We start from the raw sequence: 20703 nt of genomic DNA on the forward strand, positions 1-20703 counted from the left end.
TGTCTTACCAAACAATCCTTGCTGGCTGGCTGTTGGCCTCACCCCAATTGCAGTCAATTTGTCAGAGAAGGCAATTTAAATAAAGTCATTGTACGTGGAACATGAGGGTGTAGCTCTGAAAATATTCCATGTGTGTACTTCCTGTGGGCTGGTTTGTATTGTTGGTTGTTCAGTCAGTAACAAGGATAGAATTACCCACAAAACATCCTTTATTGCAATCAATACTCAACGGCGGCAGCAGCTGGTACAAAAGGGCATCTTAAGCTGTCGCATATGATCTTAAAAGTACTCTTCAACTCATAAAAACCGTGTTGTTTTCCATGATAAAGGCAAATTCAAGTAAACTGATTGCCACATGTTAAATTATATTAGCAGTCAGTTAATTGCACAATTTGATATTAAATATTTACCACATACAGTTATAAATTTACTCATTCTCTAATTTCCTTAATGGCAAGATCAGTATTGGAAGCTAATCTTAATATAGGTAAGATTAACATGTATTATATTAAATACATGTATTTACCACTGTAGTTTCAATTGTACATTTATTTAGTATATATACAAAAACCATAAATGTTCTACTCTGATTTCTTCTTACCTTCATGTCTCTGGTCTCTGTCCTACTACTTAACTCCCTGTCGATTCTGAGCTCCTCCTATTTCCTGTTACCACTGACTGGTTAACTTGATACTGGTGGCTGCAAAGGATGTGATATCTAGATACTTGAAAAATAATATGACTTGTCAAAGGCATATCCAGTTGAGTAGATGAGAATGAATCTGTGAATTTTCAAAAGGCTTTCAGAGGATTGGTGAATAAGTTTCGAAGGCATGAAACTTGGGATAAAATAGTAATACGGATTGAGAATTGGTTACAATATACATTAACGATCTGGAAGAGGGGACCGAGTGTCGTGTATCTAAGTTTGCTGATGATACCAAATTGAGTTAAAAAGCAAATTATGCATTAGATATCGAGAGTCTGCAGAGAGATATAGATAGTTTAAGTGAGTGGGCAAGGGTCTGGTAGATGGAGATATTGGTAAATGCAAAGTCATCCACTTTGGAAGGAAAAATAACAGCTTGCTACTGTGCGGAGGGACTTGGGAGTGTTTGTGCATGAATCACAAAAGATTGGTTTGCAGGTACAGCAGGCTATCAAGAAGGCATATGGAATGTTGGCCTTCATTGCTAGAGGGATTGAATTTAAGAGCAGGGAGATGATGCTGCAACTGTACAGAGTACTGGTGAGGCTGCACCTGGAGTACTGCGTGCAGTTCTGATCTTACTTGAAAAAGGATATACTGGTCTTGGAGGCAGTGCAGAGGAAGTTCACCAGGTTGATTCCAGAGATGAGGGGGTTAGACTATGAGGAGAGATTGAGTCGCCTGGGACTGTACTCGCTGGAATTCAGAAGGATGAGAAATCTTATAGAAACATATAAAATTATAAAAAGGATAGATAAGGTAGAGGCAGGAAAGTTATTTCCTCTAGTAGGGTAAGACTAGAACTAGGGGGGAGGGGACCATCGACTCAGACCATGAAAGGCCTGCGTCGGGCATTTTCATGCCTTACAAGGCACAGATTGGAAGTCTGTGTGGGACGCCACTCCTCGCACAGACTAGAGCAATGTGTGATTAAGTGCCTTGCTCAAGGGCACAAACACGCCGCCACAGCTGAGGCTCGAACTAGCCACCTTGAAATAACTAGATGCACGTCTTAACCACTTGGCCACGTGCCCAACACAAACTAGGGGACATAGCCTTAAGATTCGGCGGAGTAGCTTTAGGACAGAGATCAGGAGGAACTGTTTTTCCCAGAGAGTGGTAAATCTGTACAATTCTCTGAGCAATGAAGCACTGGAGGCAACCTCAGTAGATATATTTAAGACAAGGTTGGATAGATTTTTGCAGAGTAGGGGAATTAAGGGTTATGGGGAAAAGGCAGGTCGGTGGAGATGAGTCTGTGGCCAGATCAGCTGCAATCTTATTGAATGGCAGAGCAGGCTCTACAGGCCAGATGGCCGATTTCTGCTCTAATTTCTTATGTTAACACACAGTAAAAATAAACAAACCTTTCTCAAACACAAGAGATTCTGCAAATGCTGGAAATTAGAGCAACAAACAGAAAATGCTAGAACAAGTCAGGCAGCATCTACAGAGAGGAATAACCAGCCAATGTTTGAAGACCCCTCATCAAGAGTATTTCCTAAATTGGCAAGCTGCTATGAATTGGGTACTGTACTGCTGAGATTGATGCTTGTGCCCCAGCAATTCACAAATGACATCAATTTAGCTGAGGCGATCAAATGTAATATTTTTAAATTTGCTAATGGATTGAAACTAATTTGGATGGAGAATAGTGGGGAGGACACAAAGAGGGGACCTAAATAAGCTGAGTGTGTGGACAACAGCAAGGTGAAGGATAAAGAAGAGGAGGATGTTTCTCTGACTAAAAAGTGTGGAACTAGGGTTTGCAGGATCAAAATGATGGTTAGGCAATTTAGGAGTAAATTGGGGAGATATTTCTTCACTCAAAGACTGGTACTGTAATTCTTTTTGGATGTTCTATGAGCCAGGGAGGGTCAGTTATCAAGCTGCTGAAATAGAAAATCAACTATGAATATCAGTGACACGGAAAACTCAAATGCACTGAATGGCCTTCCATTCCTACTTCTAATGCAATCTTTAACTTAAAGTTTTTTTTGCTGCAGATGCTGTTCGGTATTTCAATTTCAGATTCCAGCAACTGCAATGTCTTTATCACAGTTCTATCACTGATTATTCCCTCTCAATTATAATTCATCTTTCACGTCCTTCAGACAACTGCACTGCCTTCTATCAACTATTATCGCCACTTCTAACTGTCCTAGTCTCCAATTAAAAAAAAACAGAAAATGCTGGAAACACTAAGCAGGTCAGGCCACATCTATGGGAAACGAAACAGTTAACATTTCAGATGGAACATCATTCCTTGTATGGGACTTGTGCCGAGCCAAGAAGTGGCTTGTAGATGTAGATTGACGTGACTTTCCAGAACGGAGTGCAGCTTCATTTGGTCTCTTCTCCATCCTGTCAGATACACTCTTCCATCCCTCCCCCGCCACTTAAAACAAGTTAATTTCTTCCCAGTTCTGATCTAAAGTATTAATTTATTTTCTCGAATCACAGATGCTGCCTGCCCTGCCGAGTATTTCTAGTGACTGGTGTGCTTACTTGCTTTGAAGGCGTAAACTATGAGCAAGGCAAGCCGTAAATGACGAGGAGGAAATTGTCTTCGGTTCTGAAGTCGACTTCAGAGATAATGAATTTCTGAGAAACAACACAACGGAATAAACGCTGCTATCCTTAGGGTTCAATTTAATGAGTAGTACACTCAGCTCAGTCTTTGGCGTACAATTTCCTTCAATGAATTCTTCACTTCTTCAATACAGAGTAAACGTAACAACATTTACAAACTGTTTCCAGTGTATATAAGATAAACTTTCCCAACAGAGTGGGCATACAACCCATTCCCGAGAGCTATAAACATTTTCGAGGAGAATTTGAGCGTGGAAATAGGTTGAAGGGGCCACGTGGCCGAGAAAGCTCAGTCCGGTTGTTAATCATTAAAATTCCTGCCTTCCATTTTCCTTCGGTCAGCATCAAACGGATGGAACCATTCGCGACGGAGCGTGTGAGCTGGAGGGACGACAGCAGCGAAGCACGTCGGAAACGGAAGTGACATCGTTAGTAACGCTCCTGAGAAACCGAGGCAAAAGCAAACAACTGCGAAAAGAAATAGAAAATAGGAGATAATAGGAGATAGGAGTGGGTGAGGGTAAATATCAGGGGATTGGGGTGGGGCTGAGCTTGGGAAGGAAGGGTGACCAATGGAGGTCCGGATGAGGAGAGGATCAGTGGGAATGCGGTGAACGACTGTGAGGGTCGGATGAAGAAGGTGTTTGAAGTGAAGGGCGGATCAGAGGGTCAGGGAGTGACCGAGGGGGAAGCAGCAAAGATCAGAGGGGCTATAACGGAGTGGTGTGCCTGTGTGGGTGACGGGGTTCCCGTGACGTGGTGGGACCAGAGACCGGGTGACGGGCTCAGATTGTGAGGGCTGTGGGGTAGCAGCACCGGGCGCTGATGGATAGCGATGCGGCCTTGGACGGTGAGGTTGATCACTCCTTCTTCGACAGTGACTACGAGGGGGTAGGGGAACGGGGTGGGCGGCAGAGCCGCGTCGGCGACCAGGGGCAGCGGTCTCCGAGCGGTGCGGGAGAGGGGATGGTAATAAGGGCATTCAACGTGGATTCCTCGGCGAGTGCGGCATCTCCCTCCGCCTCGTCCTCTGCCACCCCGGTCTCCCGTTCGTCATCGTCAGCATCATCTCGCGGAGAGTTCGCCCGCTTCCGCACGAAGAGCCCCAACTATCCCAGCGACAGTAGGAGGAGCAGCAGCAGCTCCAGTCATGACGGGGATCGGTCTGACCGTAGCCGTAGCACAAGCCCCAGGACTCTGCCGGCCAGCCGCTGGCTACATAGGGGTAGTGAGGCTGCTCTGTCAGATCCGGCATCCAACTGCGATTCGGACATCGGCATCTCCGTTTCGTGCTGCGCATCGCCCTCTTCGTCTGAGAAGCGCCCTTCGTCGTTTCCCACTTCTCAATGGAGAACTAGGCATTCAACGAAGACAAGGAAAGGCCGCAGCCAGGAATTGTGCTGGACCAGGAAACAGCCTGAAGACACAGAGGGTACTGTGACTGACGTGACTCCGCTCTCCAGCCCAGGGTGCAGCCCCATTCACTCGAATGACCAGCATGTGGAACCGAAGCACACGACCAACAGGAAAAAGCACAACAAAAAGCAAGAAAACGTCACCCAGGCAATCTACATCAGTCTTGACCCATTGAATTTTGATAAGGAAAAAGATGAAGGGATACAAAATGCACGGCGGCAAAAGAACGCGAGGGAAGCCAAGCCTTGCAAACCCAGCTCAACGGCAAGCTCTCTGGAATCCAAGAAATCCAATCAAAGATGTGGCCAAAAAGTACCAAATGATGCCACTGACTTGAACCATTTGTTGAAAGGTGATTTCCCACCCCCCACCCCCCATTTTGTGAGGTGCAAATTGCAGTCGTTCTGTTGCAGTTATTAGATCATTCCAGCTTCAGAAATAATAATTGTTTGAGTGGATAGTAGGATATGTAGAATGTGCATATATATGGCACTTAAACTTTTCTCCTGTAGTAACAACAGATTTGTTGGAACTAAATGACATCATTTATATTTTAACTCCTCAGAGTTACATCTCTGCTGATCTACAGACACTGCAGAAAAAAACTCATAAACACGAGATTTTGCAGGTGTTTAAAATCTACAGCAACACACAAAATGCTGGAGGAACTCAGCAGCTCAGGCAGCATCTATGGAGAGTAATAAATAGTCAACATTTCAAACCAAAAGGAAGGGGGAAGAAGCCAGAATAAGAAGGTGGAGAAAGGGGAAAGAAGTCAAATATTGTAACTAACTATACTCAACTTCCTAAATTGGACTAAATTCTAATGCTTTACTGTAGAAGTAGAAATACTTGACCTTTGAAGCACCTTAGTCTATGCACCAAACTCTTCCTCTCTGCCCATGAAGCAAAAGAACATAATTATAATAGTCAATTTGGCTGTTAAGCAAGATAGTGATTCAGTATATCATTGACTTTGAATAGTTAGCTGAAGTTGATCTGTACTTTGTCCCCAATCTCCCTCATTTGAAGAGCCTAACTACTAATGATCCCTTTTTACATAAAGACATGGCAGAACCATTACATGGAAGATTATAAAAGCAAGGAGATAATGCTGAGGCATCATAAGATGCTAGTTGGGCTGCACTTGGAGTATTGTCAACAGTTTTGAGCCCTGCATCTCAGAAGGGTTGTGTTGTCATTGGAGAGAGTCCAGAGGAGGTTCACAAGAATGATTCTGGGAACGAAGGAGTTAACATACGAAGAGCGTTTGGCAGCCTTGGGCATGTACTCACTGAAATTTAGAAAAATGCGGGGGAATCTCATTGAAGCCTGCCAAGTATTGAATGGACCAGATAAGGTGGATGTGGAGAGGTTGTTTCCTCTGGTGGGAGTATCCAGAACTAGGGGGCATAGCATCAAAATTGAGGGGCAACCTTTTAGATCAGAGGTAACAAAATTTTTTGGCCGAAGGGTAGTAAGTCTGTGGAATGCTCTGTCACAGGTTGCAGTGGAAGCCTTCCGTGGGTATATTTAAAGCAGAAGTTGATAGTTTCATGATTGGTCAGGGCATCAAAGAATATGGCGAGAAGTCAGGTGTATGGGGTTGAATGAGATCCAAGATCAACCATGATGGAATGGTGGAGCAGACTCAATGGGCTGAATAGCCTAATTCTGCTCCTATGTCTAAGGCATAGCTGGATATGTAAGCCTAGAAATTAGATTGCATGGGCTATGCAATGGTTCGGCACTAAATAAATGAAAATAAGCTTCAGGCAAAGTAAAACATTGAAAGAAATTCAGTATGTGTTACTGGAAGCATCCATCATTGTTCACTTGTGAGACAGTTATGCCTTCATAACTCAGGACCAGGCTGAATCCCAATAAAATTTGTCCTATACTGAGTTTCCATCAGAATCAGGTTTAATATCACCAGCATATGTCGTGAAATTTGTTAACTTTGCAGCAGCAGTACAGTGCAATACATAATTATAGAAATTAAAACTGAATTACAGTAATTATACATATGTACATTAAAGAGTTAAGTTAAAACTAGTGCAAAAACAAATTTTAAAAATGGGGAGATAGTGTTCATGGGTCCATTGTCCAGTTAGAAAGCGGATAGCTGAGGGGAAGAAGCTGTTCCTGAATCACTGAGAGTGTGTGTCTTCAGGCTTCTGTACCTACTTCCTGACAGTAACAATGAGAAGGGGGCATTACCAAATCAACAGGCCGCACAAGGATAAATAACTTGTGCAATCACTGAATGTATAATAGTACGGGCATCCTTAAAGTAGAGGGAAAAAAGTCACTTCATTTATGTGCCTTATTTCATGGGAGGTTCATAATGTAACTTCTGTTGTTCTCACTGTTATCAACTCAACTATATGTGTTAACCCATTTAAGAAAATAAGTAGATTATCCAGCACATCCTAAAATTGCAAGAAAAAGAGGTGATCACATAGAAATATGAAAAGTTCTGAGAGGAATTAAAATAATTAATGCTAAGAGTCTGCTTTATTAAACTGGAGAATCTAGAACTAGGATGTAGTCTGAGGATTAAGACACGATTGAGACTGATGTGAGAATTTTTCTTAGAGTGCTGTGAATCTTTGGATTGCTTGAAAAATTGAGTATATTCCTGACTGAGATTGAGACTTAGTAGCTACTAAGAAACTAGGGGACATGGAGGCCAGCCATGTAAGTTGACCAAATAGAGGAAAAAACTGTGATCTTGATGTGAATTATAGAGCCCTCTCAAATATGTTAATCCTGGGATTTATCCTAGTTAAAATATTTTTTCCAATCTCATTGTAGATTTTTAGGGTTAGAATCCATTGTCTTTATTATGGTTAGTTATGTGGAATTTCTTCAGTCCGCCAGTATTTAAAACACCCTAACTACAAAGGTATTTATCTGCACCATTACATTTTAGTAAAATTCTACCTAAAATACACTTTTAACATCCAATTTTGCATTTGATTGTTTTATGTTTATGCAAGATGACTTGCGTTAAAGCTTTAATTATTAAAATTAAACTAATTAAGAACATGATATATTTTCAGCTATAATGCATTTAGAAAAGAAAGAACTGCAAAAAATAGTTTCTGATTTTCCAGAACAAAGGCGAAGAAAAAACTACACTTTCAGTAATGAGGAAGCAAAGCGGATTGATCGCGAAAATCAGAGATTGCTACAAGAACTAACTCGAAAAGCCACAAGACCAGCAGTCAATAAACCAAACAAAACAGCAGCTACTACAGTCCGAGTCTACCACAGTACTCTGAACAGACAGAGGGAGCAGGAGAGAATTGAAAGAGAGAACTTGGTGAGTTTACTGCTTAATTTAGTGACGGTGAAGTTGGAATGTCTGAAAAATTTCAGCTGGTGCACAAAGCTCCCTGGTATTAAAAAAAAAAGCACCATCTGCCCATCATCCCCTTTCCATTTGGTTCCACATATCCAGTTCCACCCTCTATCTATCCACATCTCTTTCAGTCTTTTTTTTTATTGATTTAAAAGAATAAGGATAAATACAAACCAGAGCAGAGGTTATCTCAAATACATATTACAATAATAGTACAAAGAAAGGAATATACACTGTCAAAATCATATAGTCATAGCCATACTTTATTGATCCCGGGGGAAATTGGTTTTCGTTACAGTTGCACCATAAATAATTAAATAGTAATATGTAAATTATGCCAGGAAATAAGTCCAGGACCAGCCTATTAGCTCAGGGTGTCTGACCCTCCAAGGGAAGAGTTGTAAAGTTTGATGACCACAGGCAGGAATGACTTCCTATGACGCTCAGTGTTGCATCTCAGTGGAATGAGTCTCTGGCTGAATGTACTCCTGTGCCCAACCAGTGCATTATGTAGTGGATGGGAGACATTGTCCAAGATGGCATGCAACTTGGACAGCATCCTCTTTTCAGACACCACCGTCAGAGAGTCCAGTTCCATCCCCACAACATCACTGGCCTTACGAATGAGTTTGTTGATTCTGTTGGTGTCTGCTACCCTCAGCCTGCTGCCCCAGCACACAACAGCAAACATGATCGCACTGGCCACCACAGACTCGTAGAACATCTTCAGCATCGTCCGGCAGATGTTAAAAGACCTCAATCTCCTCAGGAAATAGAGACAGCTCTGACCATTCTTGTAGACAGCCTCAGTGTTCTTTGACCAGTCCAGTTTATTGTCAATTAGTATCCCCAGGTATTTGTAATCCTCCACCATGTCCACACTGACCCCCTGGATGGAAACAGGGGTCGCCGGTACCTTAGCCCTCCTCAGGTCCACCACCAGCTCCTTAGTCTTTTTCACATTAAGCTGCAGATAATTCTGCTCACACCATGTGACAAAGTTTCCTACCGTAGCCCTGTACTCAGCCTCATCTCCCTTGCTGATGCATCCAACTATAGCAGAGTCATCAGAAAACTTCCGAAGATGACAAGACTCTGTGCTGTATTATATAGTATTAAGCTAATATAAAGAAAGAAAAGAACCACTTCTGCTCTTAACAATTCATAGAAAAAAAAGACTCAAGATTTCTGTTATTGAGGGAAAAAAACCCTACTGAACTAACCTAAAACAGAAAAAAGGGGGGACTGGGCAGTCCATTTTGAGGATACAGTTCAAAAAAAGGGAAAAATCCTTCTGGTCAAATCTAAAACTTCGCACAGAAGAAAAAAAATTAACTGGAAAAGTAAGAAGAATTAGATCATATGAAAATATTGAATAAAAGGTCGCAAAGTTTGCTCAAATTTAAAAGATGTATCAAACATCTGACTCCTTATTTTCTCCAAACTTAAACAAGGCATAATGGAGGAGAGCCAAAAAAAAAACAGTAGGTGGATTGGGATCCTTCCAGTACAATAGAATAGCTCTCCTAGCTAATAAAGTTGAGAAAGCTATCATGCATTGAGCGGAAGCAGGAGCGTTTCCTGCTTCCATTGGAATAATCCCAAAGATTGCCGTAAATGAATTAGGTTGTAGGTCCAGACCTATGACTTTTGATAATGTTCTAAAAACATCGCTCCAAAAGTTATTTAACTTTATGCAGGACCAAAACATATGAGTTAAGGTGGGGCCATCTCAGTGTTGCATCTATCACAGGTAGGATTTATATTAGAAAAAATATGCGCTAGTTTATCTTTTGACATGTGTGCCTTGTGCACTACCTTGAACTGAATCAAGGAGTGATGGGCACAGATAGATGAATTATTAACTAAATTACAAATTTTATTCCATTGATTATCTGAAAGTGACTCCTGAAGTTCCAATTCCCAAGCATGTTTAACCTTATCATTAGACATCATTTGTAAATTCAATAGCCGTTTATATATGAAGGCTATCAATCCTTTTTGGAATGGTTTAAGCTGAAAGATAACATCTATCATATTTGGTAAATGAGCAAATGGGTAACTCGGTAACAAATTGCGTAAAAAGATTCCTAACTTGTAAATATCTTAAAAATTGTGCATTAGATAAATCATATTTGTCCACTAACTGCGAAAAAGACATTAAGCAATCCTCTTAAAAACAAATCTAGAAAAGTTTTTATTCCCTTAGTTTTCCATGTTAAAAAGGCCTTATCTAAAATTGATGGTTTAAAACAATAGTTGAAATGGATATTAGCAGAAAGAACAAAGTTATTTAAGTCAAAAGATCTATGAAACTGAAACCAAGTTTTTAATGTATGTCTAACAATGGGACTGAGATCTTGTCTACCAATCTCAAAAAACAAAAAGGGAAGAGACGCTCCCAGTAAAGAAGCCAAAGAGAACCTCTTTACCGAGTTCTCCTTCATGTCCAACCGTGAAGGACAGTCCTGTATATCTATACAGTGAATCCATAAAGTAATATAACGAATATTAATTGCCCAGTAATAGAATCTAAAGTTTGGCAAAGCAAAGCCAAGCCACCATCTTTTTTTTAATTTTTGCAATAAAGGTTTACTCACTCTAGAGCATTTATTATTCCAGATATATGACAAGATCATAGAATCTAGTCTATCAAAAAAATGTTTTCGGGACAAAGGATGGAACAGCTTGAAACGTGTATAAAAATTTCAGTAAAATTATCATTTTTATAGCATTTATTCAACCAATTAACGACATTGTCACAGGCGACCATTTGGAAAGCGTTTGTTGTGTATATTCAATTAAAGGAAGAAAATTATATTTATATAAATCTTTTAAATTTTTAGCAATTTTAATACCAAGATAGGTAAAATAATTTTTAGCAATATTAAAAGGTACTTGATCATATTGATCTGAATAATTATTAATAGGAAATAATTCACTTTTATGTAAATTTAACTTGTGTCCAAAAAAAGTACTAAATTCAGTAAATATGGATAAAATAGAAGGAATAGATTTCCTGGGGTCTGAAATGTAAACTAATAAAACATCTGTGTACAACGAAACCTGGTGTACTTTATCCCCTCTCTTAATACCCTGAATAGAGTTGGAATCCCTAAGAGCGATAGCAAGTGGTTCTAAAGCCAAATTAAGTAATAAAGTACTAAGAGGACAACCCTGACGGGTTCCTCTATACAGTCTAAAATAAGGAGAGTTTTGATTGTTAGTTATAACCGCAGTCATTGGGGCTTGACAGATCAGTTTGAACCAGGAAATAAATCCCGGACTAAAATTAAATCTCTCCTAAACCTGAAATAAATAAGGCCATTCCACCCTATCAAAGGCTTTCTCTGCATCAAGAGAGACAATACATTCAGATTCTTTAACTGAGGGAGAATAAATAGTATTTAACAATCTTCAAATATTAAAATGTGAATACCTATTTTATAAATCTAGTTTGATCTTTTGAAATAACAGTAGACAAAATATTCTCAAGCCTATTAGCCAGAATCTTAGAAAGAATTTTAAAGTCCACATTCAATAAGGAAATTGGTCTATAGGAGGCACATTCAGATAGAACTTTTCCATTTTTAGGAATCAAATGAGATTGATTCCTCATAAAAAGTTTTCGGGAGATCCCAGAGGATGTAGAATCAGTGAAAGTTTGACATAGATATGATATAAGCATTTCAGTAAAAGTCTTATAAAATTCCACTGTATATCCATCTGGTCCCAGAGCTTTCCCTAGTTGCATAGAGGATATAGCCCTAGCTATTTGTTCTTGTTTAATAGGCGCATCTAATGTATTAATATCTTGAGTAGAAATTTTAGGTATATTTAATTTTTGCAAAAATCTATTCATAAAGTTAGTATTATCAGAAAATTCAGATTTATAAAGATTAGAATAGAAATCCATAAATATTTTATTAATTTCATGAGGATCTAGTGTTTCAGTTCTATCTGGTCTACGTAGTTTCAAAATCTGTCTTCTGACCATATTTGCCTTCAACTGACCAGCCAGCAATTTACCTGATTTACCACCATGTATATAAAATTGACTTTTGGATTTAAAAAGTTGCTACTCAATGGGGAAGGTCAAAAGCAGAAAAATTTTATAATATAAAATATTATATTAAAAATTTTATAAAGAAAGCTATTGTGCAAGCGCAAACTAGATCCAAAAGAAAAAAAAAGCACCGACTTGACCAGAAGTGACGACATGATTGATACAAGATACAACCTCTTAGAACTGCCCAGTCGAGAAAAAAAACTATTCTAATAGCCCCACCCCTCTCCCCCAAAGCCCGAAAAGCCATCCAATAGAAGGATAGCATGCTAACCTATCACCCTAACCCCAGTCTCCATTTTGCAGCTATATTAACAAAGTTATATGTTTACACCACCTATTGTAGATATAATAAAAGAGATGAACAAATTTCAAATATTGTAATGTTATGTCTAACAGTAGTTAAAACGTAGTTGGTAATGGCCATCTTAAAATCAGCTGAAGTATATTAATCATGAATTCTGAAAAGGATAAATCCAAGCAAATAATATATTACAACTGAAATTTTTTTAAAACTTACAAATCATAAAATAATATGTATATTATCTCAAACCCAGATCAACCACATCCATAAAATGTGGAACAGACTTTCTTCAAAGCAACTATAGATATATACTAACTATTAACAAATAAAAAAAAATTAAATGAGCCAAGTCCATAAAACGTAGAACAGACTTTCCTCAAGGCATCTATAAACATCTCCCAGCTCGGAATTGCTTTTTCAAGTTACATTCAACATAGAATTAAACCCTTTAATAAATCCCCAACCTTCATCTGGAGAGTTAATCTTTTGTGGCTGAGATTCAGGCGGAAAAATTATCAAACGTGCCAGATAATGGAGCAATGAGTGACATTTTATTTTATATAATTCAACCTACAGTTCCCGGTATTTCCTTCTTTCGGCAAAAATCTCTGGAGCAAAGTCCTTCACTATACGAATTTCTGTTGCATTGTAGATTAGCTTAACCCCTTTTTCTTGCCTCTCGGAGTATAGCTTCTTTGGTTGTAAAATAGTGCAAGCATAGTATCAGTGGTCGTGGACGTAATTCGGGTGAGGGCTTAGATCGTGGGATTCGATGATCGAGTACAGGGTTCGCTTCAAGAATCTCGCTAAAAAGTGAATATAGCATATCTGAAAAGAACTTTAACAGTTCACCGGTTTCAGTATTTTCAGGCAAGCCCAATATACATAAATTCCTCCTGCGCATTCTGCTGTCTAAATCAATTGTTTTTTCTTCCTTCTTGATAATTCCAAAGTAACTTCATTAATTTTCTTTTCCATAGATGACATCTTCAATTCTTGCTTGTTAATAGTTTGCCTGAATAACTACTGTTGCCTCTCAATTCGATCAGTAGTCTGTTTGAGCGTCTGAAATTGAAAATCCAAATTCTTCAAAGATTTTTGAACAGTAGAGATGAATTTTTCAAGCTTTCCATTAGCATCCATCAGTTTATCAATCTTAGTGTTAAGCGAACCAAATTCAAGTTTCATATCTTGTATTGAAGAGGGTATTCTTTCCAAAGTAGGAAGTTCCTCTAATTTCTTTGTTTCTTCCCGTTTGTTCCGTTTCGGGAAGGGTCTTGCTGCCTCTCAATTCAATACCGGATCGACTTCCTGCCATCATAGTTAAGTCATAAATCCTTCCAACAAAAATACTGAATCTTCAAACTTAAAATGGATCCATCAGTGGAATGTAAAATATAAAAGGTAGAGCCGCAGTGAAATCGCGTCTCACTCTATTCGCTGCAAAATGGAGTCTCGAGAGGTATCCATCCACATCATCACCACCTACCACCCACCTCCCTCCCCCCACTCCTTTCCCACATGGCTGTATACTGGCAATCTTTCTTCTTCCCTCTGCATGGTCTTGACATAATTAAATTTGCATCTTATGCCTGCTCAGATGCTGCTTGATCCACTGAACTGCAGACTACAGCATAAAGAAGAAAGTATTGGAAACACTTAGCAAGTCAGACAACATCTGTGGGGGAAAATATTCAGGGGAAAAGTTAAAAGTAAATTTATTATCCAAGTATGTATGTATGTATGGGTATATATATATCACCATATGCTACCTTGAGATTCATTTTCTTGCAGGCATTTACAGGAAAACAAAGAAATACAATATAATTTATGGAAAACTATAAGCAATGTGAAAAAGAAGACAAAAAGTACAAATAATAAAAAAGTAAATAGGTAATACTGAGAACATGAGTTGTAGAGTCCTTGAAAGTGAGCGTGTAGGTTGTGGAGTCAGTTCAACATTGAGATGAGTGAAATAATCCACAATGATATCCACACTGGTTCAGAAGCCTGATGGATATAGGGTAATAACTGTTCCTGAACCTGGTGGTGTGGGACCTAAGGCTCCTGTACCACCTTCTCAGTGGTAGTAGTGAGAAGAGAGCATGGCCTGTATGATGAGGTCCTTGATAATAGATGTTGCTTTCTTGTGACAGTGCTCCTTGTAGATGTACCCAATGATGGGGGAGGGCTTTGCCTGTGATAGACTGGGCTCCAGCCAACATTTTCTGTAGACTTTTCTGTTCCTTAGCATTGGTGTTACCATACCAGGCCATGATGCAACTAGTTAGGATATTCTCCACTGTGCATCTATAGAGACTTGTTAAAGTTTTAGATGATATATCAAATCTACGCAAACTTCTAGGAAAGTAGAGGTGTTGCCTTGCCTTCCTTGTAATGGCACTTGGACGCTGGTCCCAGGACAGATCCTCTGATATGGTAACGCCAAGGAACTTAAAGTTACTAACCCTCTCTACCTCTGATCATCTAATGAGGACTGGCTCGTGGATCTCCAGCTTCCTCCTCCTGTAGTCAATAACCAGCTCTTTAGTTTTCTGATGTTGAAGGAGTGGTTGTTGTTACAACATCATTCAACCAGATTTTCAGTCTCCCTCCTATATGTCAACTTGTCATCCCCTTTGATTTGGCCAGCAACAGTGGTGTCCTCAGCAAACTTAAATATGACACTGGAGTTTTACTTAGCCACACAATCACAGGTATAAAACGAGTAGAGCATGGGGCTAAGCACACAGCCTTGCAGTGAACCTGTGCTCCGTACTGACTGGGACAGGCAAGTAAGGAAATCGAGGATCCAGTTGCACAGGGAGGTATTGAGGCCTAAGTCTTAGAGCTTAGTGTGTAGTTTCAAGGGGATGATAGTGTTGAATGCTCAGCTGTAGTCAATGAAGAGCATCCAGATATATGCATCTTCATTGTCCAGATATTCCAGAGCGGAGTGAAGAGCCGATGAAGTAGAATCTGCTGTTGACCTGTTATGGTAGGCAAACTGGAGCAGATCCAAGTTACTCATCAGGAAGGAGTTGATATTCTTCGTGACCAACCTCTTAACACACTTCATCACAGTGGACGTAAGTGCTACTGGACGATAGTCATTGAGGTAGGTTATCATTTTGTTCTTGGGACATAAATACAGGAGGTTCTGCAGATACTGGAAATTCAGAGCAATGCATAAAATGTAGAGGAGCTAGGGAGGGGAGTAAATAGTCAGTTTCAGGCCAAGCCCCTTCATCAGGACAGGAAAGGAAGGGGAAACAACCCAGAATAAGAAGGCAGGGGGAGAGGAAGGCATACAAGCTGGCAGGTGATAGGTGAACAGATACGGGGAAATATGGGTGAAGGAAAGGGGATGGAATAAGATGTTGGGACGTGATAGGTAGAAAAGGTAAAGGACTGAAGAAGGAAGAATCTGATAGAAGAGAGTAAACAATAGGATAAATGAAAGGAAGAGGGGCACTACAGGGAATTGAGGAGAAGGGAAGGGGTAAAAGGCAGGCTAGAATGGGGAATGGAAATAGAGAGAAGGGGGAAGGGGCAGAAATTGCCAGATGTTACAGAAGTTAATGTACATGTTGCAAGGATTTGAGGCTACCCAGAAGGAATATAAGGTGTTGCTTCTCCAACCTAAGATTGGCCTCATTGTGATAGTAGAGGAGGCCAGGGACCAATGTATCGAAATAGGAAGTAGAATTAAAACAGGTGGCCGCCGTGAAATCAAGCTTGTTGTGGCATTCAGAGCGAAGGTGCTTGACGAAGCAGTCTCTCATTCAAAGTCAGGACTCAAGATTGGTGCTGGATCCCGACAGAAGGAAATGTAGGGAAGTGTAGAGTCATGCTTATGACTTATGGAGACTTATGGAGAAAAGGAGTTCGGTGGGTAATAAAATGGACGAGTTCACGGCACTAGCCAGGCGTCAGAGAACATTTCGGGAGTGCAGTGTTACGTATTTCACTGGAACGGGGCTGCACGAGGACATACCCGATCAAAACTTCCACGGACGGCTTCCAGACCGTTCGGGCTGACCAGATCTGCACTGAGAGCGGTAAGCATAAAGGAGTTGGGTGCTTACTGTTCTGGTTAACAACAGATGGTGCAATCCGGGCCATATTACGATCGAGGAACGTGTTTGTAGACCGGATATTGAACTTTTTACTTTTGGACTTCGGCCATATTCCACCGAGGTACAACACTGAGCGGCACGGGAGGTCATTCCTGCCTGTGGCCATCAAACTTGCAGCTCCTCCCGTGAAGGGTCAGACACCCTGAGCCAATAAACTGGTCCTGGACTTATTTTCCTTCTGGCATAGTTTGCATTTTGTTGTTTGATTGTTTGTGGTTTTTGTATTGCTATATTTATGCTCTATTCTTGGTTGGTGCAGCTGTAACGAAACCCAATTTCCTTCGGGATCAGTAAAGTATATCTATCTATCTATCTGTGCATTTGATAGAGGAATAAAGGTGTAGATTGTTTTCTAAATGGGAAGTGAATTTAAAATTTGGAGGTGCAAAGGGACTTGAGCCCTAGTACAGGGTTCCCTAAAAGTTAACTTGGCAGGTTGAGTTGGTAGTAAGGAAAGCAAATGCAATGTTAGCATAGATTCCAAGAGGGCAAGTATATAAAAACAAGGACGTAATGCTGAGACTTTATAAGGTATTGGTCAGACTACATTTGGTGTTTTCTGTACAGGTTTGGGCCATATATACCCCGGTGGCAGTGCCCCTTAACAATAGGTACTCCTGTTTGAGTACTGTTGCGGGGGACAGCTTACCCGGGGGAAGCAACAGTGGCCGTGCCTCCGGCACAGAGTCTGGCCCTGCAGCTCAGAAGGGTAGGGCAAGGAAGAGGAGGGCAGTTGTGATAGGGGACTCGATAGTAAGGGGGTCAGATAGGCGATTCTGTGGACGCAGTCCAGAGACCCAGATGGTAGTTTGCCTCCCTGGTGCCAGGGTCCGGGATATTTCTGATCGTGTTCAAGATATCCTGAAGTGGGAGGGTGAGGAGCCAGAGGTCGTGGTACGTATAGGTACCAATGACATAGGTAGGAAAAGGGATGAGGTTCTGAAAGGAAAATATAGGGAGCTAGGAAGGGAGTTGAGAAAAAGGACCGCAAAGGTAGTAATCTCGGGATTACTGCCTGTGCCACGCGACAGCGAGAGTAGGAATGCGATGAGGTGGAGGATAAATGCGTGGCTGAGGGATTGGAGCAGGGGGCAGGGATTCAAGTTTTTGGATCATTGGGACCTCTTTTGGCGCAGGCGTGACCTGTACAAAAAGGACGGGTTACACTTGAATCCTAGGGGGACCAATATCCTGGCAGGGGGATTAGCGAGGGCTACTGAGGTGACTTTAAACTAGAATGGTTGGGGGGTGGGAATCAAATTAAAGAGGCTAGGCAAGAGGAGGTTAGTTCACAACAGGGGGATGGGAACGAGTGCAGAGAGACAGAGGGGTGTAAAGTTAGGGTAGAAGCAAAAAGTACTAAGGAGAAAAGTAAAAGTGGCAGGCCGACAAATCCAGGGCAAGCATTAAAAAGCAACACACATTAAAGTTGCTGGTGAACGCAGCAGGCCAAGCAGCATCTGTAGGAAGAAGTGCAGTCGACGTTTCAGGCCGAGACCCTTCATCAGGACTAACTGAGTCCTTCAGTTAGTCCTGACGAAGGGTCTCGGCCTGAAACGTCCACTGCACCTCTTCCTACAGATGCTGCTTGGCCTGCTGCGTTCACCAGCAACTTTGATGTGTGTTGCTTGAATTTCCAGCATCTGCAGAATTCTTGTTGCAAGCATTAAAAAGGGCCACTTTTCAACATAATTGTATAAGGGCTAAGAGAGTTGTAAAAGAGCGCCTGAAGGCTTTGTGTGTCAATGCAAGGAGCATTCGTAATAAGGTGGATGAATTGAAAGTGCAGATTGTTATTAATGATTATGATATAGTTGGGATCACAGAGACATGGCTCCAGGGTGACCAAGGATGGGAGCTCAACGTTCAGGGATATTCAATATTCAGGAGGGATAGACATGAAAGAAAAGGAGGTGGGGTGGCGTTGCTGGTTAAAGAGGAGATTAACGCAATAGAAAGGAAGGACATAAGCCGGGAAGATGTGGAATCGATATCGGTAGAGCCTCGTAACACTAAGGGGCAGAAAACGCCGGTGGGAGTTGTGTACAGGCCACCTAACAGTCGTAGTGAGGTCGGAGATGGTATTAAACAGGAAATTAGAAATGTGTGCAATAAAGGAACAGCAGTTATAATGGGTGACTTCAATCTACATGTAGATTGGGTGAACCAAATTGGTAAAGGTGCTGAGGAAGAGGATTTCTTGGAATGTATGCGGGATGGTTTTTTGAACCAACATGTTGAGGAACCAACTAGAGAGCAGGCTATTCTGGACTGGGTTTTGAGCAATGAGGAAGGGTTAATTAGCAATCTTGTCGTGAGAGGCCCCTTGGGTAAGAGTGACCATAATATGGTGGAATTCTTCATTAAGATGGAGAGTGACATAGTTAATTCAGAAACAAAGGTTCTGAACTTAAAGAGGGGTAACTTTGAAGGTATGAGACGTGAATTAGCTAAAATAGACTGGCAAATGACACTTAAAGGATTGACAGTGGATATGCAATGGCAAGCATTTAAAGGTTGCATGGATGAACTACAACAATTGTTCATCCCAGTTTGGCAAAAGAATAAATCAAGAAAGATAGTGCACCCATGGCTGACAAGAGAAATTAGGGATAGTATCAATTCCAAAGAAGAAGCATACAAATTAGCCAGAAAAAGTGGCTCACCTGAGGACTGGGAGAAATTCAGAGTTCAGCAGAGGAGGACAAAGGGCTTAATTAGGAAGGGGAAAAAAGATTATGAGAGAAAACTGGCAGGGAACATAAAAACTGACTGTAAAAGCTTTTATAGATATGTAAAAAGGAAAAGACTGGTAAAGACAAATGTAGGTCCTCTACAGACAGAAACAGGTGAATTGATTATGGGGAGCAAGGACATGGCAGACCAATTGAATAATTACTTTGGTTCTGTCTTCACTGAGGAGGACATAAATAATCTTCCAGAAATAGTAAGGGACAGAGGGTCCAGTGAGATGGAGGAACTGAGCGAAATACATGTTAGTAGGGAAGTGGTGTTACGTAAATTGAAGGGATTGAAGGCAGATAAATCCCCAGGGCCAGATGGTCTGCATCCCAGAGTGCTTAAGGAAGTAGCCCAAGAAATAGTGGATGCATTAGTGATAATTTTTCAAAACTCGTTAGATTCTGGACTAGTTCCTGAGGATTGGAGGGTGGCTAATGTAACCCACTTTTTAAAAAAGGAGGGAGAGAGAAACCGGAGAATTATAGACCGGTTAGCCTAACGTCGGTGGTGGGGAAACTGCTGGAGTCAGTTATCAAAGATGTGATAACAGCACATTTGGAAAGCGGTGAAATGATCGGACAAAGTCAGCATGGATTTGTGAAAGGAAAATCATGTCTGACGAATCTCATAGAATTTTTTGAGGATGTAACTAGTAGAGTGGATAGGGGAGAACCAGTGGATGTGGTATATTTGGATTTTCAAAAGGCTTTTGACAAGGTCCCACACAGGAGATTAGTGTGCAAACTTAAAGCACACGGTATTGGGGGTAAGGTATTGATGTGGATAGAGAATTGGTTAGCAGACAGGAAGCAAAGAGTGGGAATAAACGGGACCTTTTCAGAATGGGAGGCGGTGACTAGTGGGGTACCGCAAGGCTCAGTGCTGGGACCCCAGTTGTTTACAATATATATTAATGACTTGGATGAGGGAATTAAATGCAGCATCCCCAAGTTTGCGGATGACACGAAGCTGGGTGGCAGTGTTAGCTGTGAGGAGGATGCTAAGAGGATGCAGAGTGACTTGGATAGGTTGGGTGAGTGGGCAAATTTATGGCAGATGCAATTTAATGTGGATAAGTGTGAAGTTATCCACTTTGGTGGCAAAAATAGGAAAACAGATTATTATCTGAATGGTGGCCTATTAGGAAAAGAGGAGGTGCAACAAGACCTGGGTGTCATTATACACCAGTCATTGAAAGTGGGCATGCAGGTACAGCAGGCGGTGAAAAAGGCGAATGGTATGCTGACATTTATAGCAAGAGGATTCGAGTACAGGAGCAGGGAGGTACTACTGCAGTTGTACAAGGCCTTGGTGAGACCACACCTGGAGTATTGTGTGCAGTTTTGGTCCCCTAATCTGAGGAAAGAC

General features: G+C 41.1%; 1 protein-coding gene across 2 annotated transcripts in view; it reads left to right on the plus strand.

Moving 5' to 3' along the window:
* The first annotated feature begins 3251 nt into the window (after positions 1-3251).
* Positions 3252-20703, plus strand: part of cfap97 (cilia and flagella associated protein 97) — a 46357-nt gene continuing 28905 nt past the window's right edge. Inside the window, exons 1-3 of one of the 2 annotated variants that reach the window (XM_063049394.1) lie at positions 3252-5069; positions 7837-8045; positions 14249-17368. In XM_063049394.1, coding sequence (XP_062905464.1) covers positions 4127-5069; positions 7837-8045; positions 14249-14281 — 1185 coding nt within the window. In that variant the 5' untranslated portion in view covers positions 3252-4126 and the 3' untranslated portion in view covers positions 14282-17368. Of the gene's footprint in view, positions 5070-7836; positions 8046-14248; positions 17369-20703 lie in introns of those variants that run through there. The other variant, XM_063049393.1, reaches the window with a different exon arrangement.

This window comes from Mobula hypostoma, chromosome 5, assembly GCF_963921235.1.
Source record: "Mobula hypostoma chromosome 5, sMobHyp1.1, whole genome shotgun sequence".
Lineage (NCBI taxonomy): Eukaryota > Metazoa > Chordata > Chondrichthyes > Myliobatiformes > Myliobatidae > Mobula > Mobula hypostoma.